Here is a 12,784-nt window from a genome sequence, read left to right on the forward strand (position 1 = left end):
ATTTTACATATGTTCCCTGTCTCCAGGAGGGGCTGTCTACGTACTGGCAGGGTGGCTGCTCAGGGCTGTGCTCTGTTCTTTCTTCTTTTCCCTGCCTTTGGGTACTGCAGTGTGGGCACTGCTCCTTATGGTGTTGTTCGTCACAATTCCTTTTTCCAATTTTTCTGCTATTTCGCACACTGTTCCCATACTCCCACAGTTTTGTCTGATCGCTCCGCGTTGTGGTGCGGAAAAGTTCTCCGAAGAAAACTGATGTAGGCCCGCCGGGGTGGGACTTATGTGACCTCGCTGACGTCACGTACGCGGACAATGCCTGGGCGGAGTCGTGTGATGCCGTCCACCCGGCGCGCAGGGATGCTGTGGCAAAAAAAATTCCGGATCCAGTCTCACGCCTGGGTTTAATTCTACGTTAAGGAATCTGCGGCTAGAATCGTCTCTACCAGATACATCGTTACCGATGGTAAGTAACTCGTACTTCTGTTTTGTTTGCCCTTCTATGTGGGCCTATTCTGAGGAATGTAGCCTGTTTTGGCGGTTCTGTGTAATATTCCTGAGTGATATATGGAAATGTTGCTTTCTAATAACATTTCTGTATGTCCTCTTAGTTTAAATGTTGTCTGTCTCAAAAGCTCCTTATGCTGAGTCATTTGTTTATTGATTTCGTCAAGTCTCTTCTTATAGACCGACATCTGGACATGGTCTTAAGGTTATTCTCACTAGTCTGAATTCTGATTAGCATAGCATCTGATATCATTTTTGCAGTGTTTCTAATTAAGACTAGCCAATCTCTGGTACACTTCCAGGCAACATATGACCATTTCTTACTGAAAAGTATGTCGTCTAAGAAAAAATGCCTGCAGGTGTCTAATATCACCGATCTGCGTGACTGCTTGGGATTTGTGATCCCTATTTCTGCTTTGGAGAAGGGGTTGATCATTGGGTATTCAGTTTGTTAAGCAATACTGTAAAATGTTTACTGAAGCTGGTTACTCCTGTTACAGTTCATACAGCATGAATACCCCTTTTCTATATTTGAAACTACATCTCTTATCTGAATGGCTTGATACTTTTTTCAGTGTGTTACTTTTATTTTCTGACTTTTCTTGGGAGGACACTCATACACACTCATACACATTCAACACCTCCCCTTCTATTAGTGTCCCTATTTTGTTGGACACTTTGATGTTTGAGTAATTGAGACATGCTATGCTTTTGTAAACAGTATTGAACCAAGGGGTCTACTGGAAGCAAGGACGGAAATATGTCTCCTCAAAAATCTCTCTACTAAAGCATACATTTAAAACATTGCAAAAAGTATACTAAATCCTTTAAAGTTCACTACACATGTTGTAGCTGATATTACTCTGTGACGGTGATAACAAGGTTATGTGCAAGTACTATTAAAGTATCTTTGTGTCATTAACCGCATGCGCGCTGATTTTTGAAAAACGCGCGGTTTGTGACAAAGCCAGCTCGTCATGCGTGTAGCGCAGGTAACGCCCATGACGAGCTGGCTTTGTCATCCGCGTCGAAGGGTTTAAAAAATGTAAGACCGCTTCTGAGGTAATTGCTAAAGCTACTTATATCCTATCCACCCTCCATTGTTCTTGGGTACACTTTGTTCTACATCCTATTGATTGATTGACGAACAGCCTCAGGCGCTAAAATGTTTATCATGGGAAGGTAGCAGAACATCTGTTGGAGGAAATGTGAGCTGGTTGTACACACAGTTTTGCATGTTAGCTTTTAATATATGACTTGTGCTTTTTCCATATTTTTCATGCTCATGTGACACAAAGTGAGTAGGGCTATGCATTAGACATGGCCCCAGTGTCCTTTGCACCCGTTTGAGAAGCCACATCCTTTTGTGGCACACTGAGCTGCTGGTATTGCAGAGTAATGAAACTTACTAATGCTGCAGTTATGATTACTGAAAGAGTGCACCAGAACTGCAAACATTAGTGATCTAACCTGCACAAATCACCTCTTTAGTGTCAGTTTTCTCTGGAGTGAGGCCTACAGGCTCACTCATTTTTAAAGGTCCGCTGCTGTGTGCTTAACTCACCCTTGACCTACATTGGTTTGGTGTGTGCTGATGCGCAGAGCATGAGTAGTATATCTGTGATAGGTGTATGTGTGCCTGGGAAGGTTGCAATACAGGGAAAATGCAGAACTGATCAGTGTGTTAGTGGTGAGTGCATGTGCTTGGTGTATGTGTGCCTGTGGGACGTACAGTACATGGACGATTTAGTGCTATTCAGTGCATACATGGTAAATTCATGTGCTGGATGTATGTGTGCCTATGAATGGTGCAGTACATGATGGATGCAGTGCTGTGAAGTGAGTTTAGGTTTGTATACATGCACTGGGTGTATGTGTGCCTATGGTTGGTACAATACACGAAGGGCCATAGGTTCTATTTTTGGAGACCTAGGACTACAGGGTGAAACATGGAGAGGAGGTGGAGAAATCTCCCCAGACAGCTGTGTGTTTCTATGTTCCTGTGAGCTGGGTGGATCCCATACTGGAGAGGAGAGACCCAGGCTTCCCTGTACACTTCAAAGGGTGCTATTTGATTCAGTGAGAGGTCACAAGGAAGGGTTGTGGGCATATCTTGGAAAGGAGATGGGGCACATAAGTGAATCATAAAGAGTAGGGCTGGGGCTCTGTGCTAAACATTTGATACACATCACTGTGACTGACATCTGGGTGTGAACTCTAGTCACTCCCATGGTCCCCTTGTGGGGCTATCATCTTTGGAGCTCGTGTCGTGACAGACTGCTTTGAAGAGGATGAAGAGAGTAGAGGAGTGGAAACTTCAAAAGAAGCATTCCCCCAACATAAACGTCAAAGACTTCGACTCTAAATTATATTTGGTGTTTGAAAACAGATTATATGAAGGGAAGCTTGAAGCCCCAAAAATTGTCATCTGCCAAGCATACAAATGAGCTGTGTGAAGAGGGGTAGTTCTGCACGACTTCTGCCAAGGCCTTATAGTCTCCCTGCAAGGTAAGGGGACATCACCCAGGGAATCCAGGCTATCTGCCCTGGAGCCTAGAGCTCCACTACGTGCCTGCTTGCCAAGACAAGTTTGCCCTGTGAGGAAGAGGATGGCGTTGGAGCATGCGAGGTACCGCGGTGAACCCTGTCGAGTGGACTCCATTTGTGAGATGTGAGGACATGGCTGCTGCACCGATTGGGTCGTTGCCAGTGTGTAGAATGCAGTCAGTGACCTTCGTATGCCAGAGGAGGGTCACCGTGAATTGAGCAGTGTGCATTGCTGCTCTGATTGGGCCATAGCCCGTGCATAGCGGGAAAGTGGTGACCCAGTGTAACTGGAGGGGCCACTGTAAGAAGACTGCAATGCAATAAAGGCCGTAGCTTGTGTGCGATTGTGGGCTGCTGCCCCGTATAAGTTTAAGTTTAAGTTTAAAATATTTGTTGAGCGCAGCATACACCTAGACGGTTTCTTGGCGCTAAGGTAGGAGAACAGCCCACTGAGCGGGGACAGTCACTGAAGCAGCGGCTGGAAGCTAAATAGTAACCTAGGGAAGAACCTGAGGAAATAAAAAGGTCTTCAAAGCTTTACGGAAGGCGGAATAGTCAGTAAGGGACCTAAGGTAAAAAGGGAGAGAGTTCCAAAACAAGGGGGCAAGAGTGGAAAATTTAGAGCCACCCTGTTTCTTTCTCCGGTAGCGGGGCACCGCTAGGAGAAGTTGGGCTGAGGAACGGAGGTCTCTGCCAGGGACATAAGCCTTGATGGCCGATGATATGAACAGGGGGGCCAGACCAATCCTGGCCTGGAACACCATACAGCCTAGTTTAAACAAGGCACGTTCCCGCACCGGGAGCCAGTGAAGAGTTTTTAGGAGGGGGGAGGAGTGATGGAACTTAGGGAGACCAAAGGCAAGACGAGCAGCCTGGTTTTGCACTCATTGCAATTTGCGGAGGCTGTACAGAGGGATGCCATTATACAGAATGTTCCCGTAGTCCAGGCGGGACAGGACCAGTGCGGACATGATTAACTTGAGTGCCGGAAAGGAGAAGAAACGAGAGATAGAACGAATGGTGCGGAGAGTAAGAAAGCAGGAAGAAACCACGGAACCAATCTGGGAGTGCATAGTGAGTTGATTATTGAGCTTAATACCAAGAGTCTTGACAGAGGAAACCGGAGTAGGAGAAGAACCAAACGATGGGGGCCAGAAAAGTGAATTCCAGGGACTGGAACAACCACCCGTCACCACAAGTTCCGTTTTATCGGGATTGAGTTTCAGGTGGTTGAGGTTCATCCAGTCCCTGATAAAAGATAGAGTAGATTGGAAATTGGAGATAGAGTCAGGTGTAGAAGAGAGATTAAAGATGAGCTGGAGGTCGTCGGCATAATTAAATACCGAGACCTCCAGGTGCTGTAGAGAAAAGATGAGCGGGGCAATGTAAAGGTTAAAAAGTAAAGGAGAGAGAGAGGAACCCTGGGGAACACCGCACTGGACCTGGCAGGGGGTAGCTGAAAACTCCCCAAGATGGACTGCCTGGGTCCGGTCCCTCAGAAAGGACGAGAGCCAGATGAGGGCTGATCCTCCTATGCCCGCCGCCCTGACACGGGAAAGCAAGATGGAATGGTCCACCGTGTCAAAAGCGGCGGACAAGTCGAGAAGGACCAGCGCCTGAGGTCTACCGGAGTCCATGCCCTCTCTGAGGGTGTCTGATACTGACACCACCACTGACTCAGTCGAGTGCCTTGGCCGAAAACCCGCCTGGCAGGGGGCCAACCTCCCATTCTCCTCGGCGAAGGCGCTGAGTGCAGATGTCACATGCCGCTCCTGCACCTTCGCCAAAAAAGGGAGAAGGGAGATGGGGCGATAGTTAGCCATCACAGAGGGGTCAGCTCCCGGCTTCTTCAGGATGGGAACGATAGAAGCGGCTTTTAACGATGGGGTCACAACCCCTCGGGCTAGTGAATCGTTAAGGAAGCCCAGGGGAAGCGACGGGCAGACCGCATAAATCTGCCGTAGAATATGAGCCGGGCATATATCAGATGGGGAGCCGGACTTGATTTTCGGGAGGATGGACAGAAAAAGTTCCTCGGAGAGTGGAGGAAAGGAATTGAAAGTAGCTGGGGACGGGTGAAGGACGGGGTCAACATAAGAGGGAGAAGGGGGAGGGATGTTGGATTTAATTGTCGTGATTTTATCGACAAAATAACGGTTCAATGAATCGCAGAGTTTCTGGGAGGGGGGGGGCTTGAGTGTGGTCCGGTCCGAGAACGCCAAATCATGAGTGATGGTAAAAATCTCCTTTGGTTTGTTCTCGGCCGCTAAGATTTTCGCCGAGAAATAAGCTTTCTTGGCCTCAATGATTTTTTGTTTATAGGTCCCCAGGAGGTGAACGAAGTGGGTCCTGGTATTCGGGGAGTAATCCAGTCTCCACTTACGTTCCGCCCTTCGAACGGTGAGCTTCAATTCCTTCAGCTCGGTGGTAAACCACCGATTGGCGTCTTTAGGGCGCCTAATCGAGGTACGCCGGTGAGGAGCTAAATGATCGCTTCCCTCCGTGAGCCATGAGTCAATGGCTGAGGCTTGGGCTACGGAATCAAGTCCCGATAGGGAGGGAAGAGAGGCCAGGAGTGTGGCCGAAAGGTCAGGCAGGTTGACCTTGCCCCAGTTGCGGGCCCAGGAGTTTTTAATGTGCACAGGGGACTTAGTTACTAAAAGACTAAGGGAGAACGAAATAATAAAATGATCGGACCAGGTACAAGGGGCAACAACCAGCGTGGAGAGGGTGCAGTTAAGAGACCAGACCTGGTCGAGGATGTGCCCGTGAATATGAGTGGGGGAGTGGACAAAAGAAACAAAGTTAAGGGAAAGAAGGATTTCTGAAAATTCCTTGGAAGACACACACTCCTTAGGGTCCGAAGGCCAGTAATTAAAATCCCCGAGGACTAGGGCCGAGGCATAGTTGATCGACAGGGTGCCGAGTAGTTCTTGAAAGGCCAAGAGAAAAGAGGGAGTCAATTGGGGAGGGCGATAAACGAGCACTATAGCTAGATGGGGGGAAAGGGAGGAAGAGCGAACCACCAAATAATCGATTCCGGCCAGGGGGGGGAGAAGGAAGGACTTGAAACAGGAGATCTGAGCGGGCGATAAGAGCAACGCCTCCGCCCGTTTTCCCACCAGGGCGGTCGGCGCGGATGGCATAATAAGTCGAAGGGAGGGTAGCCAGGAGGGAGGGGAGGGAAGCTTCAGTAAACCATGTTTCTGTAAGCAGTAAAAGATCGGGTTTATCAGTATCTAAAAGAGTGAAAAGTTCATGGTGATGTTTGACAGCAGATCTAGTGTTGAGTAATATGATGAATAATGGGGAAGGATGAGAATCACCAATGATGAGTGGGGCGGGAAAAGGCGACGACACATGAGGGGGCGGGCAACCAGATGGACAGGCGTGACCGCGAGAGTTACAGCCCAGCAAAGCAATCTGCTGAATAGAGCAGGGATCAAGAGACCAGTGGCCCCGCAGTCGGAGCAAAGTCGCGGCAGAATACTGGATGCGAGAGCCAGAGGTAGTAGCCCATAGCCCCGGTCTGCCGCGGACGGGCGCAGACGGGCTTAACTCTGGCGCAACTCCGGCGCGCCTACGTCGCGCCCGCTGCGCTCGTCCGCTGCGCTGACACATAATGGGCGGCTATATAGGTGGTGACGCGTTAGGGGAGGGATCAGGAGGGCGGGGTGGGCGACGTGAGGCTTAAAAAAACACTTAGCCGGTCCCCGCTTGCAATCAGCGGGCCGGTGGTAGGACGAGCAATGAAGCTGCTACCAGTCAGCAGCGGGGATAAAATGGTTTTAAAATAGCAGGAATCAATTCCCAACGCTCAGCGCGAAGCCCTCAGCCCTCTGCCACCGGGCTTTAGACAGCGCGCGAGGGGGAGAAGGCAAGCCTAAATGCACGAGAACAAGTAGGGGGAGGGGTCAGGAGGGCGGGGTGGGCGACGTGAGGCTTAAAAAAACAGGTAGCCGGTCCCCGCTTGCAATCAGCGGGCCGGTGGTAGGACGAGCAATGAAGCTGCTACCAGTCAGCAGCGGGGATAAAATGGTTTTAAAATAGCAGGAATCAATTCCCAACGCTCAGCGCGAAGCCCTCAGCCCTCTGCCACCGGGCTTTAGACAGCGCGCGAGGGGGAGAAGGCAAGCCTAAATGCACGAGAACAAGTAGGGGGAGGGGTCAGGAGGGCGGGGTGGGCGACGTGAGGCTTAAAAAAAACAGGTAGCCGGTCCCCGCTTGCAATCAGCGGGCCGGTGGTAGGACGAGCAATGAAGCTGCTACCAGTCAGCAGCGGGGATAAAATGGTTTTAAAATAGCAGGAATCAATTCCCAACGCTCAGCGCGAAGCCCTCAGCCCTCTGCCACCGGGCTTTAGACTGGAGGGACTGTCACTGAGCACTTAACTGTCCCGATCGGGCTGGAGCCTGTGTACCGTGAGGATACTTTGATCCCCTATACCAGGACCAGCAAGTTGTGATACCTGGTCAGAGTAGTCACTGAGAGGAGTGAGGCTGCTGTGGACCCTGCACACCTGGAGCTTCTTATCGCACACACACGATAAACACACACACACCCAACAAGGAAGGAACTAGAGACTTGCCCTGCAAAGAAGAGCTGTTGAGAATCTCTGATTGCTGCAGATGCACGACCGCATGTGAAGACTGCCCAACCACTGGGTGCAACCTGCTTAGGGTTGCATGCAACAAACTCACCTGAATCACATGCTGCTGCTTCAGCGCTCATGGAAGAGGCACGTTCAGGAGGTTCGGTCTCTCTGATCCTGCAAGGTGCTGGTAAGACTGATTTAGGTCCACTCAACCCCGGAGGAGTTGGCTGTTATTTAGCTTTTTAGTGCTGGAACACTAAGAGAGTGAATGGGGAATAGCCACTACCACTAGAAGCAAGGAGGATGTGAGACCCAAGAAACCACCTAAAGAAACACTAGAGCGCTGACCTCCGGTTCTTTGTGAAGGTTTTATTTTTCCTTTGTTAGCAGTAGAAATAAATTACATCTCTTTTTTCATAAAAGTGAGTATTTGGCTGGATAATGATTTATTGCTGCTGCTTTGTGCATTTTGAGTTGTGAGCCTGTGTTCCCTCCCCTGTTTTCACACCTTCAGCACCCCCCAGGTGAGCCTAGAACTGTTCGACCACGTTGGTACTACTGAGTCTAGTACAGAAGGGGTAATGGCCCCAGTTGCTCAGAAAACATAGTAGGTTGGGCCCCGGGACATCAGTAGTAAAAGGCCTCGACCTCCACGGTTTGGCCCAGTAACCTCCGCTTCCCCCATGGTCCTCTGAAAGGAGTGCTGACAAAAGTCAGACGAGCATAAAGTCAACGAGTGATAGGAGAGATAGCTGGGTTGTGAAGGTTTAGTGCATTGTGGTGTACGTATCTTTAATGAGGCAAGTTTTCAACTTTATCATGGATTGGAGCAGCATTGGGGCTGTCCTGATGGATCTAGCCATGTTTTTCCAGATCCTGGTGCATAGATGGACAAGGTCTTCTGGTTTCTTTTTTCTTTTTTACACTTCTTAGCTTGCAGTCGAACCACTAGAGGTGGAGAGCTTGTCTGCAAGATAAGCGGGGTGCTGATCTTGGTCATTTTGTAAATGATGCAGCTGGAGACACGCTGCGGCATGTATGATGCCTTTAATGGGTTCCAGCATGGGCTCTGTGGGGCCATGCAATAGGGCGTTACCAACATCCATTTGATGCACAGCAAGTATTCCTTCTCAGGTAGGGTACTCCATGGGGAACTCCTCAGTGTTCTCCAACTCATCCCTACTGAGTTTTTGGGGGCAAAAGGAGGTTAACTTCCAAATGCACCCACTCGAATGTCAAATTCTCCACTTACTGGAAAGGAGTCTGGTGGACCTCACCAAATGCCTAGACCACATCTAGCTTTGGATGAAAGAGTGCTCTGTATGTTTGAATGTGATTGGGATTGAAATCCTGCAAAACGTAAGACTGATCTCCTTGAGTTCAAGCCTGAAATGCAGAAATGTCCAAAACACTAACGTGAGAATGGAATACACAACCACCTGTTCTTCAGAAGACGGTTCAGATTAGATTTTATCGGCGTATCAACAGCGAGGATGCTGACCGAGGCTTGCTGCGTAGGAATCTCATTTTGCAGCTGGATGGATTCATGTTGCATTCCCACAAGAACCAATATAAGGTTTAGGCCTCCAAAGTGGTTGCTAAGGTGACAGGCAGACACGGTAAGTCTCCTTCTATCGGACTATAAAAGCTTGATAAAATACACATTTTCCAGGGATCATAGTTGTTTAAAGAAATATGGCCAGATATTCCTTGGATGCAAACCTTTCACTTCCTCTTCTTTCACATTGTTGTCCTATAGGATTTTCTGACCCATTCTTCCCAACGTTCTCTTTAGCTTTTCTGATCCATGGTGCCAAACATTAGGCTTTGATTTGATCAGATAGCTACAGTGACAGATGCTTTGCGTGGCTGCTATCCTTGTAGAGGAACAGGGTCGTTGAAGTGCTGTTCTTTTGTTGCCATGTCAACATATTTGCTAATCTTCTTCCTTTAAAAATCTCTTTCTCTGTTCCTTTTCCAGGTATGCGCTTAGCCCTGGCTGATGCTGGTGACACAGTGGAAGATGCTAACTTTGTCGAAGCCATGGCTGATGCTGGCATTTTGCGCTTATACACTTGGGTGGAGTGGGTGAAGGAGATGTTGGCGAACTGGGACAGCCTGAGAAGCGGCCCTGCTAATACGTTTAATGACCGGGTGTTTGCCAGGTATAGATCAGTGTGCTTCTGTGTACACTCCTATTACGTTATTGAAACACCAAATACTGCTATTGCTACCAGACTCCCATCTGCACTTTACTTCCATTGTGGTGATAAAGGGGCCATCTAGCAGTACAAACTATATCCCTATCTGCAGCAGTCACCAACATTGTGGTACCAGAATGTACCTTTGTGTGATGAAATGTATTTGATTTTGAGACCTAATGTGAGTTATTTAACTTGATCCCTTCACTTTGACTAGCACTGATACATTGTGCATCTTCTAGTGTATCATGACCCTAACCATGTGCCCCTTACTAGCCCTTCCTCCTGTTAATGCACATGATCTAGATGAAGTACTCTTGATGTACTTTAACCAGATGACTTGTCTGCTCTCAGTGGGCATTTCCTTGATTGACCTTCCTGTCTTTTACATATTTAATATGTACATTCTGTTCATAATATCTTGGAACCCTACCACCTAGTCGTGGACAACTCTGTTCCCAATGATCCAAGTCTTTACATCTCAACACCCTTAGTCCATTTGTGGTAGCATCCTGCTGTGTCGCGATTCTGGAGTACCTGCAGAATGAGGCAAGTAGGGATTTAGACAGCGAGGAGGCAGTGGAGGGCTAAACTTGGACTGCCACTGAGGCTTGCACATTTGCCCTTTTCCTCGTTTACTTTGGAACCAGGTAGGGGGTGAAGCATAGTACAAGGGCTATTGAAATTGTAAGTAAAAGGGGATGTAAACTGCCCTATAAATATTTTCTTCTGCACTGCAGCTGCTAAACTCACTACAGATGACATGTCAAATTAATTAATTTGAGGACCTCTTATGCAAATAAAGCGTGCAACAAGGTCATCTGCTGCAACAAGGTCATCTGCTAAGCACTTTCAGTCATTGTTGCAAGACCGTTTTACCCAGTATACAGTAAATGCAAAGGCATGTTGTGAGCAAAAATAGCGAACTATCAAAACTGTATTATATAAAACCATATTGCTATCAAGGTAGAGTGATGTACGTCCTGTAAAAGTCTCAGCTTGAAGCTGTCACTAGTAGTTTGTAGTACTGAAAAATTAAGGAAACCAATTGTACTCCAATTTAAATATTGCTTTACACTAGCCATTCTACTTTTTAAAAAGATTGAAAAACTCAATCACAACAGTTTAATACTAGGTAAACATTTGAACGGCACACACATATTGCTTGATTGTGTACTGTGTACATATTTGAGACCTCCTTGTGCCTGGCCTGGAATCTCGTAATTACTATCGTACCATGGTCCTGGCTTCAAAGCACTAATGCCTCTGTGCCCAAATATTTAGTTTGTGTGGTGTATTTGTTGTTATGATGTGATCATCGAATAGCAGCTTACCCAACCGTAGAAGGTGTGGTGAACACAGACGTGATTGAGTATAGACTTCTGCCCATTTTTGCGGTGAGGGCAATGGGACCAGACTCCTATACAGAGAGCCATTTTAACCCTTCCTGTCTGGCACGATTGTCCCAGGAAGTCATTCTTGCGTGGATGAGGTGTGATCCCTGCACACGGTTTGTGCATTGTAATGGATCAGCCAAGCTCTCTATCCACTCTACGCACAGTCATACTCCTAGCAATCAAGTGGTCTTCCACCGCATCTTCTCCTGCCCTAGTCAATCTGCATAGGCTGAGCTGGCTGTGGGGCTGCTCGACACCCGCAGTCAACAGCATTCGCTCTTCCATTACCAACCCTTTGCTTTGCCCACTTCCATTAGAATGTCGTTTCAGGAAAGAGACCTATTGCTGTGGCTGGAGGATTATCGACATCGATTGCACTTAGTGTTTCCTTTGTTTTTTTTCTAGTGAGATGAATGCAGGTGTGGTCAAGACTGAACAGAATTATGAGAAGCTGATGTTTAAGGAAGGACTGAAAACTGGATTCTTTGAGTTTCAGGTAGGTGCAGCTTAAAGCGAGGTTGTGGCTTGAATTGCTCCAAGCTTCATTGTGCAGTCAGAGCAGGACGTTATCTTTTTATGTTTTTATTTTATTTTATTTTTTTACTACCCAGTGCCCTGCAGTCATTTTCTGATTTCGTTTATGGGGTAACACTGTCCACATTTGGTTTTTGGTACCTTAGCACTCTCACATTAGGTTCTTCCTCAATGTGCATTGTTAGTTAGTGGTGTGAAATGATTGTTTTATTTCATTATTTGTGCTCTCGGTGGTTGAGATTTGTTTTTAATCTTTACTTCCATTTGTATGTTTTTGATTTTCCATTTTTGATGGTTTGTGAATAGATCATTTCAATGTATGGTGGAATCCCATTCTGTGCCATTTAAACCTGCCCCCTTAGCTGCCTTTTAATTCGAGTCCTTTCACCACCGAATAGATGCATAAGCAAAAGCTCAATGTATTCAGAGCTTTAGCAAGGAACACGCACCGGTAATAATCTGTGTGACTGTAGCACAAGGGAGATGGAGGAACATGCGGTTGAATGAGCAAGTAATTACATTTTGAAGAACTCTCCTTGAACTCATCCATGATAGTAGATATCTAAATTGCGCAAAGACGTGATATAATTGGTGAGTCTATGAATTGGGGTTAAGCTGATGACGCCTCGTTTCATGAAGTGGCTTTTTTTCCTTCCACTTCATAAATCATCCCAGTCTAATTTTCTGGACTATAATGTAGTCCCCCTTTCCTTTTGCAAGATTCCCATTACTTTCATTATTGCGTTGTATTCTCAATTTCTAATTTCACAATTCTGATGAATACATCTTCTTCCTCTTTCGAATTATCCTTCCAGACTGGTCTGGAAATGTTTTCCCCAGTAGCGGCTCTCGAGCACAGACATGTGACACCATGCAACTCTAACTGAGATTCCACCACTGGACACAGTGACATCAAAGTATGTTGGGCATCTCCCGGAACGCTGGTGTCCATTTCTGTTTTTCCGCAAATCATTGATACAGGTCCGGAGCTCTACCTGGGTGTCTCAAAG

At 47.2% G+C, this 12,784-nt stretch overlaps 1 protein-coding gene across 1 annotated transcript in view; it reads left to right on the forward strand.

The window, feature by feature from the left end:
* The window catches only part of LARS1 (leucyl-tRNA synthetase 1), a 238,577-nt gene that overhangs the window by 163,346 nt on the left and 62,447 nt on the right, over positions 1-12,784 (forward strand). Inside the window, exons 23-24 of the mRNA XM_078653048.1 lie at positions 9,624-9,807; positions 11,646-11,736. Coding sequence (XP_078509174.1) covers positions 9,624-9,807; positions 11,646-11,736 — 275 coding nt within the window. The remainder of the gene's footprint in view (positions 1-9,623; positions 9,808-11,645; positions 11,737-12,784) is intronic.

Source organism: Lissotriton helveticus, chromosome 7 (genome assembly GCF_964261635.1).
Source record: "Lissotriton helveticus chromosome 7, aLisHel1.1, whole genome shotgun sequence".
Classification (NCBI taxonomy): domain Eukaryota; kingdom Metazoa; phylum Chordata; class Amphibia; order Caudata; family Salamandridae; genus Lissotriton; species Lissotriton helveticus.